The following is a 26863-nucleotide window of genomic DNA, read 5'->3' on the forward strand; positions in this document are numbered from 1 at the left end:
AGCCACTATGGATTGAACTTTCACAGTATCATGTTAGACCCGCTCGACATCCATTGCTTTCGGTCCCCTAGAGGGGGGGGGGGGGGGGGGGGGTTGCCCACATCTGAGGTCCTCTCCAAGGTTTCTCATAGTCAGCATTGTCACTGGCGTCCCACTGAATGTGAATTCTCCCTGCCCCCTGGGTGTGAGTTTCCTTGCCTTTTGTGGGTTCTTCCGAGGTGTTGTAGTCGTAATGATTTGTGCAGTCCTTTGAGACATTTGTGATTTGGGGCTATATAAATAAACATGATTGATTGATTGATTGACTAAGAGGATTATCCCCATTACTTCTTAGACAGAAATAAACATAATGACAACATAAAGAAGTAGTTGAAAGCTTTAATAACCAGTTTGTAAACATTGGCCCAAAATTGGAAGAAAGATTCCAGACCCAGTTTCAATTGAGGACTATTATGATACCATAGAGCGAAATCCCAACTCCATGTTCCTCAGTAATGTGACACAGGAGGAATTGTGAAAAAATTTAAATCAAAGACTTCAACTGATTGTAACGGAATTGATATGGATACGATAAAAAAGGTGATTGATGAGATCTCAGGACCATTAATGTATATTAGTAACCTATCATTTCAAACAGGTACATTTCCAAACAAAATGAAAATAGCTAAAGTTGCACCAATTTAATAAGACTGGAGATAAATATCTATTTACAAATTATAGACCTGTTTCCTTACTCCACAATTTTCTAAAATCATCGAAAAACTGTTCAATAACAGATTAGAGAGTTCATAAATAAAAATAGAATACTCGAAGAGAACCAATATGGATACAGAGCTAATGTTTCAACTTCAATGGCTTTAATTGAAATCACAGAAGAAATGACCAATGCAATAGATAGTAAAAAAATGTGCGGCAGCAGTGTTTAAGGATCTAACTAAAGCATTTGACACAATTAATCACAATATTTTAATTAAAAAACTAGAACGATATGGCATCAGAGGTTAGTCTTAAATTGGATAAGAAGTTATCTAACGAACAGGAAACATACGTGAAGCTAGGTGAACACACTTCCACAATGCTAAATATTTCCTGTGGTGTACCTCAGGGATCAATACTAGGACCTAAATTATTCAATCTCTATATAAATTACATTTGTAAAGTTACAAGAGATTTACAGTTAGTATTATTTGCGGATGATACAGCAACGTTTTGTTCAGGAGAGAACACACAGTGGATAATACAAATAATAACAGAAGAAATGAACAAATTAAAAAAATGGTTTGACAAAAACAGACTATCATTGAATTTCAGTAAAACTAAAATAATGCTATTTGGTAACAGTAGAAAAGAAAGTCAAACACAAATACAAATAGACGGAATAGAAATTGAAAGAGTAAATGAAACCAAATTTCTAGGTATGATTGATGATAAATTGAACTGGAAATCTCATGTAAAAAATATACAACATAAAGTAGCAAGAAATACGTCAATAATGAATAAAGCCAAATATGTTCTAGACCAAGAATCACTTCATATTCTCTACTGCTCACTAGTGTTACCATATCACCCCGCCTTCCGCCCGATTGTAGTTGAGATCCGATTGTAGCTGAGATAGGCGCCAGCGCCCCCCGCGACCCGGAAAGGGAATAAGCGGTAGAAAATGGATGGATGGCACTTCATTCACTAACAGTGTTACAAAAAAGATCAGTTAGAATAACACATAATGTTGGATATAGAGAACATACAAACCCTTTATTTATTGAATCAAAGATACTGAAATTCCACAACATAGTGGAATTGCAAACAGCTAAGATTATACAAAAAGCAAACTATAACCTGCTTCCCAAAAATATACAACAATCCTTCTCAACAAAAGAAGAGAAATATAATCTTAGAGAAAAATGTCATTTAAAACATTTGTATGCACGTACAACACTTAAGACCTTCAGTATATCAGTATGTGGAATTAAATTATGGAATGGATTAAGCAAAGCAATCAAACAATGTACTAATATGATCCACTTCAAGAAACTCTTCAAACTGGAAGTGTTTACAAAGTACAAAAAAGAAGAACTATGATAAACATTCAAATTTTACTCACCCATTCATTCTCAAAATAATCTTACTTATCTCATCGTATGGAATAAAACTTGCTTCACCAATTATTTATTTGTATCGTGATTACTTATTACTTAAGGATTAAACATTGTGAATACATTGAGAACAGTAAGTGAACAAAAGTTTTAGCAAGTGTTATGTAAAACAAAAGGGGTAGGATTAAATAAGATCTGCTTCTTCCTACTCCTTTTCCAACATGTTGAAAAGAGAAACTGGAAATTGTGATGTATCTTGTCGTATGCTTGCATGTTTGAAATAAACTCAAACTCAAACATCTCTGTGCCATGTCCGCTTTAGCACCGCCGGTAAATAGCATGTTAGCATCGATTAGCTGGCAGTCACGCCGCAACCAAATGTGTCTGATTAGCACATAAGTCAACAACATCAACAAAACTCACCTTTGTGATTTCGTTGACTTTATCGTTGCAAATGCATCTGCAGGTTATCCATACATCTCTGTGCCATGTCCGTCATCGCCGGTAAAATGTGCAGACACTCCGGCACATTCAATGGGGGTCTGGCGGCAGATTTCTTGCCACTTTGGCATCTTCGGTGCAACTTGAATCCCTCCCTGTTAGTGTTGTTACACCCTCCGACAACACACCGACGAGGCATGATGTCTCCGAGGTTCCCAAAAATAGTCGAAAAAACGGAAAATAACAGAGCGGAGACCCGGTGTTTGCAATGTGTTGAAAATGAAAATGGCGGCGGTATTACCTCGGTGACGTCACGTTCTGACGTCATCGCCAAAAGAGCCATAAACAGAAAGGCGTTTAATTCGCCAAAATTCACCCATTTTGAGTTCGGAAATCGGTTAAAAAAATATATGGTCTTTTTTTCTGCAACATCAAGGTATATATTGACGCTTACATAGGTCTGGTGATAATGTTCCCCTTTAAACAAGTTGAAAAACTTATTCGGGTGTTACCATTTAGTGGTTAATTGTACGGAATATGTACTCAACTGTGCAATCTACTAATAAAAGTTTCAATCAATCAATAGAGCAACATCCTGAAAGCATGTAGAATTGTCTCTAATCACCTTCCGGGGAACTTAACAGTATCACATTATACAATTTATTATTATAGATATTTTTTTCATTTCTAATGACTATAGCTGCTGGTGGAAGTAGTTAACAAATTTAGACACATGGTTAAACTAGACTCTGAAGTGAATACTTTGGGCTGCCCAGCATCACCCAGCTCCTACATCCAGTGGCCCACAGGTAAATTGAATTTGAAACCCTTGATGCAAAGCATTATGACCATAAATTTGCATACATTGTTCAAATGCAATGCATTTAATTTTTTCAGTAGCGGCACTAGTTTTTAAGCAAAGCAGCGTTGCGCCTCAAACATGGAGGTCTTGCTGTGTGATTGTACGGGACTTGTATGTGGTCAACATGTTGATGACGGATGCCACAAATTATCTTCGAGGGTCAAGTGGAGGTCATGCCTCTGTGGGCCATGTAATATCAGTTCCAGTCAGAAGTTTACATACTCAATTGTAAACTCTTAATGATTTACTAGAACCATTAAATAGAGTGGAAAAAATGAAAATATTGTTGATGTAATGTGATTACATCGAGTTAAACAATTTAAATGATGTACACAAAGACATGGAGTATGTATTTGCTCGGCTGTTGCAGAGCTATTTATTATGAAAATAATTCAAATGAAATTAGACCATTGATTCTTTAGTGAGGAATAATGTCCTCACACTGTATATTACAAGACAAACAAAACATTCAATTTAAAATGTACAGTAAATCTAATGCCTCACTCTCTAGCAGTCATTAAAGGCCTACTGAAACCCACTACTACCGACCACGCAGTCTGATAGTTTATATATCAATGATGAAATATTGAGATTGCAACACATGCCAATACGGCCTTTTTAGTTTACTAAATTGCAATTTTAAATTTCACGCAAAGAATCCTGTTGAAAACGTCGCGGTATGATGACGCGTACGCGTGACGTCACGGATTGTAGCGGACATTTTGTTCCAGCCCGATCCCAGCTATAAGTCGTCTGCTTTAATCGCATAATTACACAGTATTCTGGACATGTGTGTTGCTGAATCTTTTGCAATTTGTTCAATTAATAATGGAGACGTCAAAGAAGAAAGATGTACGTGGGAAGCGGTGTATTGCAGCTGCCTTTAGCAACACAAACACAGCCGGTGTTTCCTTGTTTACATTCCCGAAGGTAAAGCTTTACTATGGAACAAAGCGGTCAAGCGAACTTGGTTCCCGACCACATGTCAACCGGCAGGTTTCGGTGAGAAAATTGTGGTAATAAGTCGGCTCTTACCGTAATCATGAGCGGAGCTTGTGTTGTTCCTTGTGCACCTGTCAAAGAGGCAGCTGCGGACTCTCTTGCCTCCTTCTACCGGCCGCCCCCGAACGTGGGATGCTTCCACCGTGCAGGAGGGAAAAAAAAAGCTCAGCCCGGCCCGACCGACTGCCTTCGCCTCGTCGAGAAAAGTGGCTTCCCTCAGAGACACTGGCGGTCCCCACACTTGTGGCCACACCCTTCCGACTTTCAGGTACGACTATATAATCCCACCAAAACAATAGTAACACAATAAGCAGATAAAGGATTTTCCAGAATTATCCTAGTAAATGTGTCTAATAACATGTGAATCGCTCCCACTGCCCTGTGTTTTTTTTTCTTCGAGTCTTTCACTCTCACTATCCTCATCCACAAAAATTTCATCCTCGCTCAAATCGTTGCTTTCTTGGTCCGAATCGCTCTCGCTGCTGGTGGCCATGATTGTAAACAATGTGAGGATGTGAGAAGCTCCAAAACCCGTGATGTCACACGCACATCGTCTGCTACTTCCGGTACAGGCAAGGCTTTTTTATTAGCGACTTAAAGTTGCAAACTTTATTGTCGATGTTCTCTACTAAATCCTTTCAGCAAAAATATGGCAATATCGCAAAATGATCAAGTATGACACATAGAATGGACCTGCTATCCCCGTTTAAATAAGAACATCTAATTTCAGTAGGCCTTTAAGTTCAAGTGTAACAGTTGTTCCAGTATCGTTACAATGATTTTAGTGTATTAGACACAATTTGCATTTATAAAACAATAAAACAGATTTTAGACAATCTTGAAGAGAACCTGACTAAGAATACAGCAGTGGTGAAATACCCTTTTCAGTTTTACACACATACAAACATGTACCCATTATTTAAGAATATCTATTCAAAATAAAATGTAACAGATACAAGTATTATTTAGTGCACATAAAATAAGACGTGTAAAGACGGCTTTAGGAAAAAAGCAAGTAAAAATTGCTGACATTGAGCTTTGCCTGTTTTATGTGAGTTAATAATTGTACAGCTACTCATCACATTTATTTGTAATAAAGTTTGATTGTAATTATATTAGTTGGATTTACCAGTAGTAACATACACTCTCAAACCAAACACTGATTATAACAATATATGATTTAACGACAAAAGGAAGTTGCATACAGCATCAGGATTACTATAAACCTAAAAATAAAATGTAAGCGTCAAGTTCATTAAACGGTTTACCAGTTAATAAAAATTGTAAGTAGTTATGTACCAAAATATAAAACTATGTTTATTTTATTTACCATGACACAATGTTTGGACCCAGAAATATCTGAAGATTTTTGAAATGCAAATAGTAAAATTCAACATCCTTATATAACAATTACATCTTATCAAGTAGTCACAGAATTGAATTCATTCTAAGAAACAGCAGTGATTATTTTAGTGCTAGTACTGCAAATAAACTTATTCAAGTTTATCGTTGAAATTCTAATTTCTTGTTAGCAGTGTTCAGTACTCTGTTAGTAGTTTCAGTTAACTTTTTGATTCTGATTAAATTGGACCAAATAAATTGCTAAACAGTATCTTTGCTGTTCATTCTTTCATACTAAGGATGCACAAATTTTTAAGCCAATACAGATAACATCCTGCTAGCAAGACCGATTCTAATAACTTATGTCTTAAATGTCTATTTAACTGTATTTTGTGCATTCCTGGAGGTAAAAGACGTCTTAAAAGGTGGATATGACAAACTGTACCTACAGATTTGTTCTAACCAAATATGGCATCACACCTGAGAAAGAGCTAAGATCACATCCATACATCAGTAGGGATTCTTACGTTCTAATTTCCATCCACCGGTGTGCAGGAGTGTGACGATCACAATGTATTTTGCTAGCAAACATATTTCGGAAAAATAGCAGCAGCTCGTAAGTACAAACCGTGCCTCCAGGTGGTCTGCTGGCCGACACGGTGCTATTTCTTTCACAATGGTGGGTTTGGGGTTTTCCGTATTTCTGAAAACACAACTGTTAATTGTACCTACTGGACCTACTCAGTGGTTAGAGTGTCCGCCCTGAGATCGGTAGGTCGTGAGTTCAAATCCCGGCTGAGTTATACCAAAGACTATAAAAATGGGAGCCATTACCTCCCTGCTTGGCACTCAGCATTAAGGGTTGGAATTGGGGGTTAAATAACCATAAATGATTCCCTGGCGCGGCACCGCTGCTGCCCACTGCTCCCCTCGCTTCCCAGGGGGTGATCAAGGGTGATGGGCCAAATGCAGAGAATAATTTTGCCACACCTAGTGTGTGTGTGTGTGACAATCATTGGTACTTTGACTTTAATCATTGATTTATGTATTCATTTATCTATGGGGTTGCTTCCAGCGGCGTATTGCTGTTGGGGGAAGGTTCATTTTTGTCCTGTCTTGGTGTCTTTGATTGATAGTTTGACATGCGTGGCTGTGGAACACAAATGGAGGAGAGTGGCTCTGCGTCTCCCTGAGTAGCAGAGTAGTACCGTTCTCATCTTATTTTCATGAAGAAATTGCGGATCTCTTTGACCTTAGGGTTGACTCTGGTGGGCTATTTGCACTTCTTAGACAAAGTGGCTCTGGGTGAACGCCTAATTGCTTTTTTGCGGCTGGCGTCTTCATGGGAGTTTAAAGGGGAACTGTACTTTTTGAGCGGGAATTTTGCCTATCGTTCTCAATATTCATAATTCTCAATTCTTATGAGACAATCATACTAGAGTATCTGTAAAGTATTAGCCCATACTTCATGTTTTGTTTGTATGCAGCCAGCCTGACATCGTATGTACTGTAGTTGTAATAACATGCATGACGTGTTGCATGCATCATGATCATAATATAGTGACTTACTCGATGGACAGTTGTCCATTTGGTCCAGCTGGCCGGGGACGTTTTTCCTGTTGATTTTGGGTAAGTACGCCATTTCTGTCGGTATAGCTGGGCTCAAAGTTCCACATTTACATGGTCAAGTCACGCTGACCTCAATCTTTTGGCTTCCAACTGCTTCAGAGTTTCACCTTTTTCTTCATGCTTGCTTTTATAACCAGTAGTTCATCGTCCGTATAGTCAGGTTAAAAAAGAATAGGTTGTTAATCGTCAAAAATAGTCATCTTCCTCGTCTATTACCAAGTCTGCTATGATTACAGCACACTGTTTGTTGCCGTTAGTCGAAAATGCACTTTTATGGAAATAAAATTAACGCGCTGAGGAAAGAAGTTCCCGAAATGCTTAAAATGACCAAAATACGGTAAATACTGTACAAATTACATATTGTTATGAATATGTCTGTTACTACATTATATATATATATTAGGGGTGTAACGGTACGTGTATTTGTATTGAACCGTTTCGGTCCGGTTCGGAGGTGTATCGAACGAGTTTGTAAGCCTTGACAAGCTGCTCTGCTTTCTGCCTCTGTCTGAGCACCCGCATTGTCCCGCCCACACAACCATCTGATTGGTTAAATACAAAGCCAATCAGCAGTGCGTATTCAGAACGCATGTTGTCAATGCTTCAGCGTCGAGCAGATACTTAGCAGCGGACATCGTACTCTCCCCAAATTATAAAAAACACTTCCCAGTCACAACTACTACTAGCATCACTATGAGCCTGTTGACCTTCTAGAAACTTAAACTGCAGCTCAGCTTACTCGCAGTTCTGACTTGAGGTGAAGGCTAATTAGCTTTTAGCATAACGTTAGCTCATTTTGGTGTGTGTGTGTGTGTGTGTTAGGGGCAGCAAAGCCCTGTCTGTCTGTTATTTCATATGAACTAACATGAAGTCCATGGTGTTCAGGGATGAATAGTCTCTCCTATTGCTATTGTACTATTTTTTCAGCTATAGTTACATTAATCATTAGTAATGTAGCAGCCTAGTTTTGAATGGCAAGGTCCCTGCTATCACATGTTGACAAAAATATAACATTTACATAATAAAAGTCTACTACAGGCTTCCCAAATGCTGTAATAAATTAAGCATGATGAATTGACTTGAAACTGTTTAATTTTGCACTTTTTATATGTAGAAGAAAGGTTTTGTCATTTTATTTAATCAAAGCAACAACTTGAGGCAGTTTAATGTGGATTAACATGGGCAGGATTATTATAGTGTTCCCAATGTTAAAAGGATAAACCCATTGTTTACAAATTTGGTAAATAAATAACCAAAAAATTTACATTTTGTTGTTTTCTTACTGTACCGAAAATGAACCGAACCATGACCTCTAAACCGAGGAACGTACCGAGCCGAAATTTTTGTGTACCGTTACACCCTTAATAAATATATATATATATATACTTGAAGCGTGTACATAACAGGTTGACAGTGGGTTTTGAATCTGTTTTAGAGGGTTTTGAAGGCTGCATAGGGTGACTCGCATTAGCCACATTTTGCTAGTGTTTTTATCATCGTTAGAGTCCTTAAAAATAAAAAATTTAATGTGTTCTTGTCTCTAATAATGATTGTGAACAACAGGCAAAATTCCCCCAAAAAGTGAAGTTCCGTTTTAAGGCATGGTTCTGGCTGCGTTTAAAGGACGCAATTCAGGTTTGATGCCTTAAAGTCAGTGGGTTTATTTTTCTTCCTCGCAGAGTGTTTACAGGACATTTGATGTCTTCCTTTGGACGTGTAAAAAGTCAAACACAACCGATGTTTGTTTGAACTGAGGTTTAGTGAGCTTAAGGGAAGTTAGGATCTACTACGGTGTAGGAGCACATGGTTTACTCACCCTAAACCACCTACTGAAGCACAGTATGGGTAATCTTGCCATATTTTTTTAATCGGCTTTATCTGTGTGACGTCATAATTCCTTGTGTCAGGCCGGTAATTTTCATGCACCCCTAGTTAATACTGTATTTTTTTTCAAGTATATTGAGGTCCAATCTGTATATCAGATATAAATCTCCATAAGAAAGTGCCTAACAAAATGTTTTTGTTGCCTTCTTCTTTCCCCCAAATGTGTGAAACAAACCATTTTGTAAACACACAGTGCTAAATGAAAACAAACTATGCTCAAATCTATGGAAACATTCCATACAGGTTGTCACCTTCTAAAAGCATATACCGTATTTCCAAATTTGATTCTGCAACTTGATTGAACGCAGTGAAAACACACTGAGCAAATCAGAAAACCTGCGAGAATATGAGTTAGGGGGGTGTCTATGCCCTAAAACTCCAGCTTCTCTGGAAAGGAGAAAAGGGTTTCTTGAGATTAAAAAACATGAGATGAGTTTTGAGGCCAGTGGTTTTCTCAGGAATGACAGCAGCTTTACTTTCCTCAGAGGGGAATCGATTGCGGTAGATTTCTGGGTAAGACTTTTGGAACTGAAATGAAAAGAGGCGTATTGCATTAGCATCATTTTTGCAGTAGCTTCTTTGGTCATAAGTATAACAGCATACCTGTTTAAGCCTTTTCCTCTTGTCCTTGGCAGGAAGTTCTTTGTCAGCAATCAGGCCTTCGAGCAGCTCCTGCAGCGGAGTTTGGGTGCCAATCACCTTCTGCTCTTCTGACTTCACTCGGCTGATGAGTTTACAAAAAACTGGAGGTGTGCTGAAGTCTGTATCGGAACCTGCATATTTTATCTGGTGGGGAAAAACAGAAACAATTATTGAAATCTATAAGTTGAAGCTCCAGATGCTGTGTTTCAATTTGTTCAGTCTACTCCAATGTCACAGTACACAGGAAGTGAAGTCTGAAGTCTACATACATGTATGTAACAACACGAGCGAGAGACTTTTCCATAGACCAGTGGTTCTCAACCTTTTTTCAGTGATGTACCCCCTGTGAACATTTTTTTAATTCAAGTACCCCCTAATTAGAGCAAAGCATTTTTGGTTGAAAAACAGAGATAAAGAAGTAAAATACAGCACTATGTCATCAGTTCCTGATTTATTAAATTGTATAACAGTGCAAAACTTTGTTCATTTGTCGTGGTCTTTCTTGAACTATTTGGAAAAAAAGATATAAAAATAACTAAAAACTTGTTGAAAAATAAAGAAGTGATTCAATTATAAATAAAGATTTCTACACATAGAAGTAATCATCAACTTAAAGAGCCCTCTTTGGGGATTGTAATAGAGATCCATTTGGATTCATGAACTTCATTCTAAACATTTCTTCACAAAAAAATAAATCTTTAACATCAATATTTATGGAATATGTCCACAAAAAAATCTAGCTGTCAACACAAAATATTGCATTGTTGTATTTTTTCACAGTTTATGAACTTACATTCATATTTTGTTGAAGTATTATTCAACAAATATATTTCTAAAGGATTTTTGAATTGTTGCTATTTTTAGAATATTTAAAAAAAAATTTACGAACCCCTTGGCATACCTTCAAATACCCCCAGGGGTACGCGTACCGTCATTTGAGAACCACTGCCATAGACCCTTAAATTATTATGTATCTTAAAATGAGACCTGTGAGTCGGTTTTCTCCCCAAAGTCAGCTGGCCTTTGACTCCCCTGAAGAGTATGTGGTATTAAACATGGATAGACACTTAAATTAAAGGCCTACTGAAACCCACTACTACCGACCACGCAGTCTGATAGTTTATATATCAATGATGAAATCTTAACATTGCAACACATGCCAATACGGCCGGTTTAGTTTGTTAAACTGCAATTTTAAATTTCCCGCGAAGTGTCCTGTTGAAAACGTCGCGTTTATGTTGACGCGTGTTTGGGACGTTTTTGGTTGTAGCGGACATTTTATTCCAGCACCACTCACAGCTAAAAGTAGTCCGTTTAATCGCGTAATTACACAGTATTCTGGACATCTGCATTGCTGAATCTTTTGCAATTTGTTTAATTAAAAATGGAGACTACAAAGAAGAATGCATTTGGTGGAAAGCGGTGTATTTTGGCCGGCTGTAGCAACACAAACACAGCCGGTGTTTCTTTGTTTGTTGTGAAGCTTTAATATGGAACAGAGAGGTCGAGCGAACATGTTTCTCTACCACACGTCAACCGGCAGGATTCGGTGAGAAAATTGTGGTAATAAGTCGGCTCTTACCGGAGACATGAGCGGAGCTTGCATCCTCCTGCAGCTGTCAAAGAGGCAGCTGCGACTTTCTTGGCTCCTCCATAGCTTCCATCAGAGACACTGGCGGTCACCATACCCCTCCGACTTTCAGGTATGACTTTATAATCTCACTAAAACACTAGTAACACAATAATTAGATAAGGGATTTTCCAGAATTATCTTAGTAAATGTGTCTAATAATATCGGAATCGCTCCCACTGCCCTCATCTTTTTTTCTTCTTTTTCTAGTCCTTCACTCTCACTATCCTCATCCACGAATCTTTCATCCTTGCTCAAATTCATGGGGAAATTGTCGCTTTCTCGGTCAGAATCGCTCGCGCTGCTGGTGGCTATGATTATAAACGTGAGGATGTGAGGAGCCCTCACACCGGTGACGTCACGCGCACATCGGTTTCTACTTCCGGTACATGCAAAGCTTTTTTATTAGCGACCAAAATTTGCTAACTTTATCGTCGATGTTCTCTACTAAATCCTTTCGGCAAAAATATGGCAATATCGCGAAATGATCAAGTATGACACATAGAATGGACCTGCTATCCCGTTTAAATAAGAAAATCTCATTCCAGTAGGCCTTTAACGGGAAAAACATCAAGGTAATGGCAGTTCAAATACTAATAAGCTCTATTACCATGTTTGACTCACTGAAGTAAAAAGATGCAAGCAGGACAAAGAAAACTTGTCTCAGCATGAAAGTCTAACCCCCTATTTATGATTAGCATGAAATCATATCATTCAAGTCCAGAACATGCAAGAAGATGTGTAATCCCATTACTAATCTTGTTGTGGAGATTGGATCATGCCAATCACTAACGATGATTCATTATAAATGTGTGTGCCCCATGTTGTGATGGAAAATAGGTTACATGCTTCTTTTGAAATATGTGTAATTTAAATAAAAGGGGTGAGTTACTACTATAATTAACAGTGACATGATTACAAGGAGTAGTGAACAGGACAACAATTTCAAGAATAGTCACCTTTTTTCATTAAGTTTATAGCAACTGCAAGAAAAGAAAAACATAAAACAGCCGTTGTAATGCTAACACTAAGAGCTAACAAAACCATGCAGCTCACTTCTATATTGTTCTTGTTCTTTTAAATTCACTAATTTATTTTTCCCTATATACTACAGTAAAGACTCAAATATGCATACACATATTATGACAGTGACATAGACCTGAACTCTTCTGAGGTGGGAAAGGTGCTCCTCAACTTGGCAACGCAGCTTGACGGGCACTTGAAAGATTGTACTGTGGTGTTCCATCATGAAAGTCACCAATTTGGAGGCAAGCAGCTCATCCAAGTCCATCTCATCCACAGAGCCCAGTACACAGTGAGAGAACATTTGCACCATCTGTGCATGGAGCAGAACAGGAAATATTATGTAAAAACATCATCTACTATGTAGCATTAGGGTGCAGGACTTCGAAACACTTGGCATAATGCAATGTATATAATGGGAATCAAAACTTCACATCATATAACTCATACCAGACTAGGCCTTGGCGATATACACATTTCATCGATATGTTTTTTTTTTTTTTTGTTAGACACTTTAAAAAATAAAAAACAACTATTTTTTCTCCTCTTGCTCCAGCATACCTCCTTCCCCCTTTTTAAAAAATAAGTTAGCCTTCAAAAAAAGCCTCCATAGGGCCAAAAAAGGGAACTGCCCCTTTTGGGGGGATTTTGCCTATCGTTCACAATCATTATTAGAGACAAGAAGACATGTATATTTTTTTAGGAGAATAAACGCTTGAAAGATGTGGCTAATGGGAGTCACTGTTGTAGCCTTCAAAGTCTTTCAAACAAACGTCAAAACCCTCCATTAACGTTTTATAGACACACTGCAAGTAAATACATCATGTAGAACAGACACGTTCATAACAATATGCAGTATGTACTATATTTACCATATTTTGATTATTCAAGCAATGACTGACTTCTTCCGCGCATTGATTTGTTTTCCATTGGAGCGCACGTCCAACTTTTGGCGACAAATGTGTTTCTGTTTCTAGAAACAAACGTGTGTTCTAATCATGATCATTTTTTAACATATTAAGATTCACAACATTGTATTTTTGAAGCTGAATATACCGTATTTTTCGGCGTATAACTCGCACCTGCCGAAAATGCATAATAAAGAAGGGAAAAACATATATAAGTCGCACTGGAGTATAAGTCGCATTTTGGGGGGAAATTTATCTAATAAAACCCAACACCAAAAATAGACATTTGAAAGGCAATTTAGAATAAATAAAGAATAGAGAACAACAAGCTGAATAGGTGTACGTTATATGACGCATAAATAACCAACTGAGAACGTGCCTGGTATGTTGACGTAACATATTATGGTAAGAGTCATTCAAATAACTATAACAAAAAGAACATGCTATACTTTTACCAAACAATCTGTCACTCCTAATCGATAAATCCCATGAAATCTTATATGTCTAGTCTCTTACGTGAATGAGCTAAATAATATTATTTGATATTTTTCGATAATGTGTTAATAATTTAACACATAAGTCGCACCCCTGGCCAAACTATGAAAAAAAACTGCGACTTATAGTCCGAAAAATACGGTACATAGGTTGAACTACTGCTTATCAAAGCGAATGTGGAACTTGGAGCCATGTTCGTTGGACGAAAAGTGAGTGCTTACCCAAATAAACTGGAAAAAACTTTCCCAGCCATCTGGACTAAATGCAAAACTGTCCATTGAGTGAGTCACTTTAATATTGATCATGATAGGCGCAGCAGACCATGCTTGTTATAACAAATACAGTATATATGCTGTCTGGCTTGCTATGTACAAACAAAACATGAAATATGGGCCAATACTTTACAGATACTGTAATATGATTGTTCATGTTTTTCGTTCAGTACAGATTGGTGTCCTATCAGTGTTGTGCATTACAAAATATAACGCGTTTCGTGTTGTTTGTCTTTTTCCGTAGCTAACTTTTACAACTAATACCAAAAGTATGCCAATGTGTTACGAAGTAAAAAAAAAAAAAAAAAAAAGACTTCCTCTGTGCTTCTACAAAAACAATGTTGCTACAGCTTGGTTATTATACAAGTTACGTAACATAAATGTAGTTTTGTTGACGGTTTTTGAATGTTTTTTAAAGTGATTTAGAGATAGAATTGATTGCTCCCATTAGGTGCATTGCTAGCCATCAAGAACAAAAAACGAAAAACAAAACCTTTTGTCTTTTTGTTTCTCATGAGGATTAAGACCTATAGGCAAAATTCCCCCCAAAAAGTGCAGTTACCCTTTAAACGTTCATTAATCAAGTTAATTTGCAATGTACGTAATTATCATTGTTTTCTGTATTTAAAACTACAATTATTGTCTATAAAATGTGTTTTGTGTTAACAATTTGAAGTGTCTTAAACATTTTAACTGGATTTGCTAATTTTTTTTTATGGGGAAATTGGATTAGTTTTTTGTAGGATTGGGTGGCCAGACCTAATCCTACAAAATAACAAATAGTCACAACTAAAATAGAAATAAACAGAACACCTCTATGACTATTACACTATGACTCCTATATGCTCTGAATATTCTAATTTGAACACTTTATACATAAATTAGCTTTTAAAGAAAATAATATTTTCATATAAATTTAGATCTTAAGGACTGTAGGGCTTAAAAGTGTGACGTGGAAACACAAACCATCAATAATCTTACAGCATCGGAATAACATTTTTACTTAGAGTTCAATGCCAGACACTGTCCTAAAGGTTTTTTTTTTTTTAAACAAGTTCCAAATATGTTGCGAACGTGTGGCATCACTAACTGCCAAGATGATTGTCATGATCGCTCCAGAAAAAAAAAAGATTGGCCCTCGTATGGATTCATCATTCATCACGCCAAGCAACGTTTGTAAGTTTTCCATTATAAATAAAACTGTTTAAACTGAGAAAACCGTCCCACTTGTGAAAAATACATCCGTCGTCTTGTCTTTCAAAATTATTCTGAACGATTGGCAAAAAAAAATTATAAAAAAATGCAGTTCCACTTTAGTAAACTTTGCATCATTTAATTATTCACCGGTATTAAAACTGACTCTGTTGACGAAATACAGATAAGTATTTACTTGATTCAAATCTCTTGTCCATCGGATGTGCTCATAGCTCATGAGTCAATTCTTCTATTTTTAAATTATTTTTTTCCAGGTCGTGACCCTTTGGAATAGATTACAATTTGTCTCTGTATGTTCCCCTTTTTTATTTTTATTTTGTACAATCCATTTAAATCGAGTTTGTCCCTTGCTTATACAACCATAACCACATTGTAAATACTCTAAATAAATTATTCTCAAACTGTGGTTTGTGCACCACCAGTGGTACGCCAAAGTATAACTTGAAAAAAGTAGTGTTTTATTTTCCTATATTCGAACACAGCATTACTGTTGAAACTGTGTACTGTTATAGTGGTCAAAAATATTAAGCATGCTTGTTAAATAAAACTTCTTCTTTGTTTTTAATGAATACTTAGAACTAGTATGCTACTGTATTTTAAACTTGAGTCTCTATGGTGGTACTTGGAGAGTCCCGTGTTATCTGAGGTGGTACATGGTAAAAAAAGTTTTAGAATAACTGTTCTAAATATTTTTCAATATTTTAGTGCAGCTGAAAACTCCTTGTTGCTTATACGTGTTCCCAAAAAACAATACAGAAACCTACGGTCAACTAACTATACGTTCTTATAAAATGTTTTTTTTTTCTTGGGACATCAAAAAGAAAAAGAACATGTTACATATATACTAAGGAATTACTGTTGGCAAAGGAATGCATACCAGTGTGTGGGTGGCAATCGCGTCATTGAATGGAGGCAATTGAGTGTTCTGGGAGACCCGCGCCATGAGTCTCAGCAATAGTTGGAGACGCCTTCGATTGGGCGGCGGCAATAAGAGGGTGCTGACTTGAAGAGCCTCTGTGGCTAAGTCTTGTTCGTGTAGCAAACCTGTCAAGATAGAAAATAAAAACAAGAATCAAGAACAAGGATATAATGTACATTTTTAGTTGTGTACGTAATAAATACAAAAACTCAGGACAGGGGACACTCACTGAGTATGTTGACAAAGACTTCATACAGACGGAAAGTTAGCAAGGGTTCTTTGAGTCTCTGAAAGTAATCAGCTACTGTTTTCAGGACATCTCTCTCAAAACCCATGTACACTGGTTGATTGGCTTCATTTTGGTTAGGCCCTGCCAAAGGAGACAATTCCAATTTTAGTGCCCAAGAGATAAATGTATCAATGACAAATAAATACAGTCAAAAAGTGCCTCTAATTTATGGACCTTGCTTTGCACAATAAAGGCAAAGTCCTGCTGCAACAGAGCCCAAATTGTTCTCGCAAATCTGGAAATCGTCCAAAATATTATATTAAAATATTATTTTGTCAATATAGTGAATGTTCTATATTCTACACAGAAGCTAATACAAACAATAACAGAACAGGGATGGTTTGACAAAGACAGACTCTCCTTGAAACTCAGTACAACTAAAATAATGCTATTTGGTAACAGCAGAAGGCAAAGTCGAACACAAATACAAATAGACGGAGTAGACATTGAAATAGTAGATGAAATAATTTCTTAGGTGTAATAAATGATGATAAAATGAACTGGAAATCTTATACAAACATATTTATAATAATACAACATAAGGTGCAAGAAATACATCAATAATGAATAAAGAAAAATATGAATTGAAAAAAAAAAAATCACTCCATATTCCTTACTGCTCACTAGTGTTACCATATATGAGTTATTGTGTAGAAATATTGGTAAATAACTACAAATGTACACTTAAGTCACTAACTGTGTCACAAAAAAGATCAGTTACAATAATACATCATGTTGGAAGGATATAGAGAATATTCAAACCCTTGGCACTTAATTTCAGGCAATGTGCAATGAAATACATATACATCCATCCATTTTCTACCGCTTATTCCCTTCCGGGGTCGCTGGCGCCTATCTCAGCTACTATCGGGCGGAAGGCAGGGTACACCCTGGACAAGTCGCCACCTCATTGCAGGGCCAACACAGATAGATAGACAACATTCACACACTAGGGCCAATTTAGTTTTGCCAATCAACCTATCCCCAGGTGCATGTCTTTGGAAGTGGGAGGAAGCCGGAGTACCCGGAGGGAACCACCGCATTCACGGGGAGAACATGCAAACTCCACACAGAAAGATCCCAAGCCTGGATTTGAACCCAGGACTGCAGGAACTTCGTATTGTGAGGCAGACGCACTAACCCCTGCTCCACCGTGAAGCCCAATACATATACATTCCTCATTATTTAACTGTTTTGTTATTTTTGAAGCAATTACCTGTTATTTGATATCTCCTTTAAATTACCTAAATGTTACTGAGTCTGTAGTGGTGATCCTAACTTTTGTCATGTTTACATATTACATATATTTTACTAATATGTGCGGTTCCTATTTTAAATAAAGACTTGAAATTGAAATGTATTTATTAAATCAAAAACATGTAACTTCATCTGTATAGCGAATTTGCAAACAGCTAAACTTACTGTATATACAAAGCAAACTATAACCTGCTACCTAAGAACGTACAACAATTCTTCTCAACCATAGGAGAGAAATATAAACTCATAGAAAAATGTAACTTAAAATATTTGTATGCACGGACAACATTTAAAACCTTTAGTATATCAGTATGTGGAATTAAATTATAGAATGGCTTAAGTAAATAAATAAAATAATGAACTAATATAATCCAGTTAAAGAAACTGTTCAAACTCAAATTGTCCACAAAGTACACAGAAGAAAAATCATGATAAACAGTTTGAACTATTAATAACCTTATTCATTTCACTATACGAAATACAACTCACTTCATTATTTATTATTATTTTTTATAGACTTGTATTATTTATGGAGTAAATTGTGAACAAATTGATAACAGGAAGTGTACAAAAATTGTTCGCAATTGGTATTAAATGGAAAAGGGGTAGGATTAAATTAGCTCTGCTTCTTCTTACTCCTTTTTGAACATGTTAAAAAGAGAAACCAGAAATTGTGGTGTATCATGTTGTAACTGTATGCATGTTTGAAATAAACTTAAACCATTTATAATACACACAAAATACAGTGACAAAAAATGGTGATGTTGAACACAAAAACAGTGCATTGAAAAAAAGCACACTTACAGTTAGCCAAACATTTCATTGCTGATATCACCCAGTAGGGCATGTCGTCTGTAAACACAACAGGAAGGTGAAGGATAAAAAATAACAGTCAAGTCATTTAACAAAAAAACCCAACTATTCTAAAAAGTATTACACCATTACCGCTTTTGTTCTCCAACACAACAATGCCCGACTTATTGACCTTAAATACATTATGCACAATGTATTCGCCTTTCACATGTGCTGGATTTAACACGCCATCCAATGTTGTCAGGCCCAACACTCGCTGCAAACTGCAAGTAAAATACATTTGAAAAAAAACAAATATAGGGTGTTGGGAAAAATATTGGACGGATTACATACTGTGCAGCTGTCATTGATTTCCATATGTTGTCGACTTGTTTGGGAGTGATGTCTTTTTTACGAATGAGCTTGCATTCATGCACATCTCCGATGGCTACACTATGCCTTTTGTTCCAAAAATCCGAAGCCTGTTAAAGGAGAGCGAGAGAGCATGTCATATATATTCAGTGCAGATCATATTTATAAATCCAGTCATTTATACAGTACCGGTAATAATAACTTAAACAACAAACTATTTTGGTATCGCCAGCTAATTATGTAAACTTTGTGGTTAAAACATGAGAAACAAGTTGAATGGTAATATAATACTTTCAAAACAAGTAAGCTTGAAAACATTACTGCATTATAACATTGTCAAAAGTATTAATACCAACACCCAAAAAATACAGCAAAACCTGCTTTTTTAAGTATCACCAGTGCCGGATACTGAACGAAAATGTTTCCTCGGCAAGCTGCGTTAATTCTTGGCGTGTTAGCACTGATTCAGCGCTGAAAACCGCCTACTGTCTTAAAAAAATTAGTCAATGTTTTCCATTGTATTTACTTATTCAAGGAGGCCTGTCACTGATGCGGATTTAGCACGTCCAGTTTGCCTGCATTTGTAAACAAATTATAATGGAGTGTGGCAGTGTAGGATAACTGGAGGTGAGGCGTAAGTGCTTCACAACACACCTGGTTTGCCAGAGAATAGGACATACAGTATAATAAATTATCTGCGATGCATTTTAGAGACTCTGCTGTTATATTTAGCAAGTAGAGGTGCATATAAAACTAAAATGAGGTATATCTTGTGTCATGCATTATTTCTTAAATCAAATATAAGTGATCACAAAAGTATTTCCCGCACGAGTGAGAGCGGAAATCCGCCACAAGCCCAGGGAGTGTGCATTACCAGAGCATGCAGAAAACATTCAGAAGTGTGCAACTCAAACTTTAGAATTTGTGTGCTAAAAAAACACATTTTAAAGACACTCTTCCATCATTTGGTAAAACTTTGAACACCGCTGGTTTACTTATTTCACCAGGAAGACAAAGTATGGCCTGTGGGCCATTTATTGAACGCAGCTCTTTTTTATGGGACATTGACACATTCTAGAAATAAAATTAACAAACAAAAATACAGTGAAAAGGCAAATTAATGAGAAAAGGCTGAAATATTCAGACTAAAAATTTTAAAAACAAAGATTTTTTTTCTAAATATATGTTTTTGCCTTTTATTTAGACTACTGTCTTATAACACACTATATTAAAATGAAATTAAAATCAATATTTTTTGTTTTATATACTTATTGTTTGTTTTATATACTCATTACATTACTGAAGGAGACAAGATAACAGTGTAAAAATACTAAATGAACTATTAGGAATGCCTGAAGGAAAGTTCTTATTGTGAGCAATATAGAGGTACTCTGAGCCAGGCTGTATATCAAAATTATTTTTTAGTCAACGTCTTGTGGCTGATGGGAAATAGTGGTGAATGCAACCAGTACAGACTCATTCAAGAAACGGCTAGACATGAATTGGTGGCGCCATAGATTCCTCGCTGTTAACTCCTAATAGCAAGCGCACCTAAATAAATAAATGAATCAATTCAGTTGCACCTATATCAGAAGAACAGATCAGAATAACCACATGATTTCATCCTTCTACATCCGTATCCTAATGCTGATATACTTGAAGGCTGCATGCCGCTGTTTTTTTTAGAATTAGATAGATTTAGATTAGATAGTACTTTATTTATTCCGTCAGGAGAGTTCCTTCAGAAAAATTAAAATTTTCAGCACAATCCCATTCAAGATCAAACAAACATTACAGGGAGACAGAACAGTATAATAGTATTAATAGTATAATAGTAATAGAATGTATAATAGTTTAATATTGTTGATATTCATGACCATATTTCCAATCACATTATTGTTTGATTTAATATTTTAGGAGGCTATAGGCAATGCTGTTCTTTTTTTAAGGTATAAAAACTACCTGGCAGGTGGTAATGCAATTATATGCAAAAAAGTTGTTGAATCACAGTGATCTTAAATACTTAACAGTTTTCAATAGAAACAGTGAATTTAAAAGTACAAAGATTCAGTTTTCATGATATCCAATGAGTATGGAGAATCACAGAAATTCATAGGTATCGGTATTGACTACTGAGATTCTGGTGTCGAGAAAACCCAACTGCATTATATTCTATGGTGGTCACTGGTCAGAGTATTGTGTTTTTGTATGTCTCCAACTTTTTATTCCAGCAAATTTCAAGCACACTGTGAAGGCCAAGAGAAGTGCAACCGTTAGTCTCACCATGCCAGCAGACTTCACAGGCGCCATGTTCTCCTGCTGTGAGAACTCTTCGTAGTCATCCCAGCGAATGAGTCTCGGCAGGTCAGTACTGTCCCTTGACAGAGATCTTGATGGAAAAGACTTAAGGGGGGATAGCGTGGGGAATCTAATACAAACGTGCCAAGTCAATCAAATGTTGCAAAAGTAACCAAGTATTATAGGTTGTGTGTATTAAGTAAGAGTGAGCATGAAAACAACTGTGCACTGTGTAAATGCTCTTTGTATAAAATTGTTTTTTTTTTTATTAAGTGTGTCTAGAAACAACTGAGGCATGAATGGAGTGCACTACTTGGCTACAAAACAGCATTCACTGTTGATTTCAATACATTTATGGTCTAAAAAAAATGTCCATGAATAAACAGGGTTTTATCAGATTGTTTCTGTCATGCAACTTGTTATATTTTTATCAGTCAGTATATATAATGACCAAAGTTACATTTACCTGTACAAATGACTATTGTCTTCAAAATCCTCGGTTCCATGACGTCCCTTGATGTCTTCAACAACGTGAGCCTTAAGAAACTTCCTGAGCAGTTGTAAGGTCTGGTAGCGAGTCACCTCTGGCCCAAAATTGCAGTTATGCCGCAGAAGCTGGTGGAGAAAATCCACGGCCTCGGACCCAGTGAATGTGCAATCATAATAGCGGAAGTGTGCCCAGTGTCGTTTTAACGGCATGCCTCCCCGGAAGAGCTGAATGGTTTCATTCCACTAAAAAACAGGAAGAAGGACATGGATTAGCAATAACTTTGATTAAAAGTTTTTATTGAGGATATGTATTTTGGATATGTTCTAAAAAATACAACATGACACTCAAACATACCTGAAAAATTGTAGCTTATCTTATCTATCCTACCCATTCTTCTTTTCTCTGCAAAACTGCTCAACAATGATCGGTTTACTTCCTGTTTTTTTTAATCTTATATAACATGGTATTCACTTATTTCAGTGCCAAGCTTTTGTCTTAACATAATGCTGGACAACAATTACTAAAACTACTAAAGTGACACTTACAAATACTGTTTGTAGTTTTAAAGTCATTCATCTCTAGTTTTGTTACAAACACTTAGTTGCATTGCTGTATGACAGGGGTCACCAACCTTTTTGAAACCAAGAGCTACTTCTTGGGTACTGATTAATGCGAAGGGCTACCAGTTTGATACACACTTAAATAAATTGCCAGAAATAGCCAATTTGCTATATATATATATATGTATATATATATATATATATATATATATATATATATATATATATATATATATAAATGGGTATTTCTGTCTGTCATTCCGTCGTACATTTTTTTTTCCTTTTACGGTAGGTGTTTTGTAGAGAATAAATGATGAAAAAACACTTAATTGAACAGTTTAATAGAGGAGAAATCAGGACATCCATCCATCCATCCATCCATTTTCTACCGCTTATTCCCTTTCGGGGTGGCGGGGGGCGCTGGCGCCTATCTCAGCTACAGTCGGGCGGAAGGCGGGGTACACCCTGGACAAGTCGCCACCTCATCGCAGGGCCAACACAGATAGACAGACAACATTCACACTCACATTCACACACTAGGGCCAATTTAGAAATCAGGACAAAAAACTAAAATTTAATTTTGAAACATAGTTTATCTTCAATTTTGACTCTTTAAAATTCAAAATTCAACCGAAAAAAAGAAGAGAAAAACTAGCTAATTCTAATCTTTTTTTTTATTATTTAAAAAATAATTTATTGAACATCATTGGCAATTTTTCCTGGTAAAGATTAATTTTAGAATTTTGATGACATGTTTTAAATAGGTTAAAATCCAACCTGCACTTTGTTAGAATATATAACAAATTGGACCAAGCTATATTTCTAACAAAGACAAATCATTATTTCTTCTAGATTTTCCGGAACAAACATTTTAAAAGAAATTAAAAAGACTTTGAAATAAGATTTAAATTTGATTCTAAAGAGTTTCTAGATTTGCCAGAATAATTTTTTTGAATTTTAATCATAATAAGTTTGAATAAATATTTCAAAAATATTCTTTTTCTAAAAAACAGAAGCTAAAATGAAGAATTAAATTAAAATGTATGTATTATTCTTTACAATAAACATCTTTTTTTACTTGAACATTGCTTTAAATTGACAGGAAAGAAGAGGAAGGAATTTAAAAGGTAAAAAGGTACCGGTATATGTGTTTAAAAATCCTAAAATCATTTTTAAGGTTGTATTTTGTCTCTAAAATTGTCTTTCTGAAATAAATGAATTTATTTGAACAAGTGAAGACCAAGTCTTTAAAATATTTTCTTGGATTTTCAAATTGTATTTGAGTTTTGTCTCTCTTAGAATTAAAAATGTCGAGCAAAGCGAGACCAACTTGCTAGTAAATAAATAACATTTTAAAAATAGAGGCAGCTCACTGGTAAGTTCTACTATTTGAGCTATTTTTAGAACAGGCCAGCGGGCTAGTCATCTGTCCTTACGGGCTACATGGTGTCAACGGGCACCGCGTTGGTGACCCCTGCTGTATAATATTGAATTTGAATTTAAAGAACATTTCCTCTTAACTTATGACTTACAAACAGCTTTAAACCATGCGATATGAATGGTACTGTAACCTTTCTTTATCTGGATGCTGAATGGGGAAAAATAAATGGGACGGCGTGGCGCAGTGGGAGAGTGGCCGTGCGCAACCCGAGGGGCCCTGGTTCAAATCCCACCTAGTACCAACCTCGTCACGTCCCCTTGCTCCTGATGGGTACTGGTTGGCGCCTTGCATGGCAGCTCCCTCCATCAGTGTGTGAATGTGTGTGTGAATGGGTAAATGTGGAAGTAGTGTCAAAGCGCTTTGAGTACCTTGAAGGTAGAAAAGCGCTATACAAGTACAACCCATTTATAACGACATCCAGCCATTCATTTTCTACCGATTGTCCCTTTCGGGGTGCATAATGTAAAAAACAAAAGAATAAATGATCCTGTGTTCATTGCATGATTAATGTGACATATTGTTAAATGCGGTCTTCACGGTGGAAGAGGGGTTAGTGCGTCTGCCTCACAATACAAAGGTCCTGAGTAGTTAGGGTTCAATCCAGGGCCCGGGATCTTTCTGTGTGGAGTTTGCATGTTCTCCCCGTGAATGCGTGGGTTCCCTAAGGGTACTCCGGCTTCCTCCCACTTCCAAAGACATGCACCTGGGGATAGGTTGATTGCAGCAACATTAAATTGGCCCTAGTGTGTGAATGTGAGTGTGAATGTTGTCTGTCTATCTGTGTTGGCCGTGCAATGAGGGGGCGACTTGTCCAGGGTTTATATGCCTTCCGCCCGATTGTAGCTGAGATAGGCACCAGCGCCCCCCGCGACCCCAAAGTGAATAAGCGGTAGAAAATGGATGGATGGATTGTTAAATGCATATTTTAATAAAAATGTGGAAATTTACCAAATCAAATAATTTCTTAAAGGGAAATTCATCAGAGTTGATCTTCTACACAAATAAAAGCAGAAGTATAGCATTGCATGTTGTGACAAATCATGCAACGTCTTTATTAAAAGACGTAACTATTTTTTTTTTTTTTACAAAATGATAGATGAAGTGGTTACAGTCAAAGTGGATTAGGCGTAGTACAACAAAGGTTAATGATGATAATAGTTTGAATTGTGATGAGGTGGCGACTTGTCCAGGGCCCCCCGCGACCCCGAAAGGGAATAAGCGGTAGGAAATGGATGGATGGATAGTTTGAATTGAACATTCTAGGCTCTTCGTTGTATATGCATAGAGAGCTCCATTACTTACTCGCACATTAGAAACTTATACAGACAACATTTGCCTTAAGTCCGAGCTTTAATAACTAGATGAAAAACAAACTACCTGAGTAAATCATAATAACCAACATTGTTATGTGAGCGGAGGCTATCTGAAATAACTTTGGTGCCATTTTTTAACGCAACAACATTTTACTCACCAGCTTGGTCGCTCTGTACGGCCCTGCTCCGATAACTCTCCCCTCCATCCCCAAGCGGAAAAAAAAAACTTTATTCTTTCAAAAACATTCACAAAAACTTATTTATGTAAGTTATTTGTGTACTAACATTACGACTCAAACTCCGTGTAGAAACGTTGCTGGTAAACTTTGAATCTTCTACGTCACGTCAGTCGAAGGATGTGATTGGGCGGGAAGTTGACCACGTGATCACGATTAAACCCCCGCCCCCAACGGTGTTGCCGTGGTAACACTACTAACAGAAGTATGCACACAGTTGGGAACATAACATAAAATACATTCCTTGTGAAGTGAGTTACTATACTTTTGTAATTACTTTTGTTGTAGAATGTCCCAAATGAGGAATCGGTGTAATTTATAAATTGAGTAGAAAGTAGCAAGCGATTTCGAAACACAGTGTTTTACTGCCATCTGCCGGTCTAACTATTTATGACATCATCTAAACAAGCTAAAAAATAGGCATTACATGTGTTTTGCTGATTCTAAAGCAGTGGTTATCAACCTTTTTTTCAGTGATGTACCCCCTGTGAACATTTTTTTAATTCAAGTACCCCCTAATCAGAGCAAAGCATTTTTGGTTGACAAAAAGAGATAAAGAAGTAAAATACAGCACTATGTCATAATTTCTGATTTATTAAATTGTATAACAGTGCAAAATATTGCTCATTTGTTGTGGTCTTTCCTGAACTATTTGGAAAAAAAGATATAAAAATAACTAAAAACTTGTTGAAAAATAAACATGTGATTCAATTATAAATAAATAATAATAATCATCAACTTAAAGTGCCCACTTTGGGTATTTTAATAGAGATCCATCTGGATTCATGAACTTCATTCTAAACATTTCTTCACAAAAAAATGAATATTTAACATCAATATTTATGGAACATGTCCACAAAAATCTAGCTGTCAACACTGAGTATTGCATTGTTGCATTTCTCTTCACAGTTTATGAACTTACATTCATATTTTGTTGAAGTGTTATTCAATAAATATATTTATAAAGGATTTTTGAATTGTTGCTATTTTTAGAATATTTAAAAAAAATAAAAATTCACGTACCCCATCGCATACCTTCATTTGAGAACCACTGTTCTAAAGCAGGGATACTTAATTTAGCATGCATTGAAAAACCGCTAGGAGCATTTGAAAGGGTTTAGACGCTAACCGGTAGCTCACCAAGTTGTACAAAAATATTTGCTTCAACTCTTAGTACAGTAGTACCTCAACTTACTCCATTGGTTCTGAAACGGAGCTCTTAACTCAAAACACTTGTATCTCAAATCAACATTTCCCATTGAAATTAATTGATATATATTAAATTGGTGCTGTCTATCTGTGTTGGCCCTGAGATGAGGTGGCGACTTGTCCAGGGTGTAGCCGCCTTCCGCCCGATTGTAGCTGAGATAGGCGCCAGCGCCCCCCGCCACCCCAAAAGGGAATAAGCGGTAGAAAATGGATGAATGGATGAATGGATATTAAATTGGTGCTGCTTATC

General features: G+C 36.5%; 1 protein-coding gene across 1 annotated transcript; it reads right to left on the reverse strand.

Annotated features, from left to right (window-relative positions):
• Positions 1 to 3742: 3742 nt before the first annotated feature.
• LOC133562307 (DEP domain-containing protein 1B-like) lies at positions 3743 to 25507 on the reverse strand. The gene is made up of 11 exons (XM_061916354.1): positions 25327 to 25507; positions 21831 to 22096; positions 21350 to 21494; positions 19049 to 19176; positions 18848 to 18978; positions 18707 to 18754; positions 16586 to 16726; positions 16315 to 16481; positions 12684 to 12860; positions 9856 to 10038; positions 3743 to 9780 (listed from the first exon to the last, which is right to left on the reverse strand). Exons 1-11 carry the CDS (start codon positions 25372 to 25374, stop codon positions 9616 to 9618), a joined length of 1599 nt encoding a protein of 532 aa, XP_061772338.1. The 5' UTR covers positions 25375 to 25507; the 3' UTR covers positions 3743 to 9615.
• Between the last annotated feature and the right edge of the window lie 1356 nt (positions 25508 to 26863).

The sequence above is a fragment of the Nerophis ophidion genome, linkage group LG11 (assembly GCF_033978795.1).
Source record: "Nerophis ophidion isolate RoL-2023_Sa linkage group LG11, RoL_Noph_v1.0, whole genome shotgun sequence".
In the NCBI taxonomy this organism is placed as follows: domain Eukaryota; kingdom Metazoa; phylum Chordata; class Actinopteri; order Syngnathiformes; family Syngnathidae; genus Nerophis; species Nerophis ophidion.

Excerpts from the sequence above, each read along its gene's own strand:
- LOC133562307 (XM_061916354.1), bottom strand. The coding sequence starts at position 25,374 with ATGGAGGGGAGAGTTATCGGAGCAGGGCCGTACAGAGCGACCAAGCTG. Across the intron at positions 22,097-25,326 it reads CGTACAGAGCGACCAAGCTG|TGGAATGAAACCATTCAGCT; the intron begins GTGAGTAAAATG and ends CCTGTTTTTTAG. Across the intron at positions 16,727-18,706 it reads AATGAAATGTTTGGCTAACT|GGCCTAACCAAAATGAAGCC; the intron begins GTAAGTGTGCTT and ends CTCCTTTGGCAG.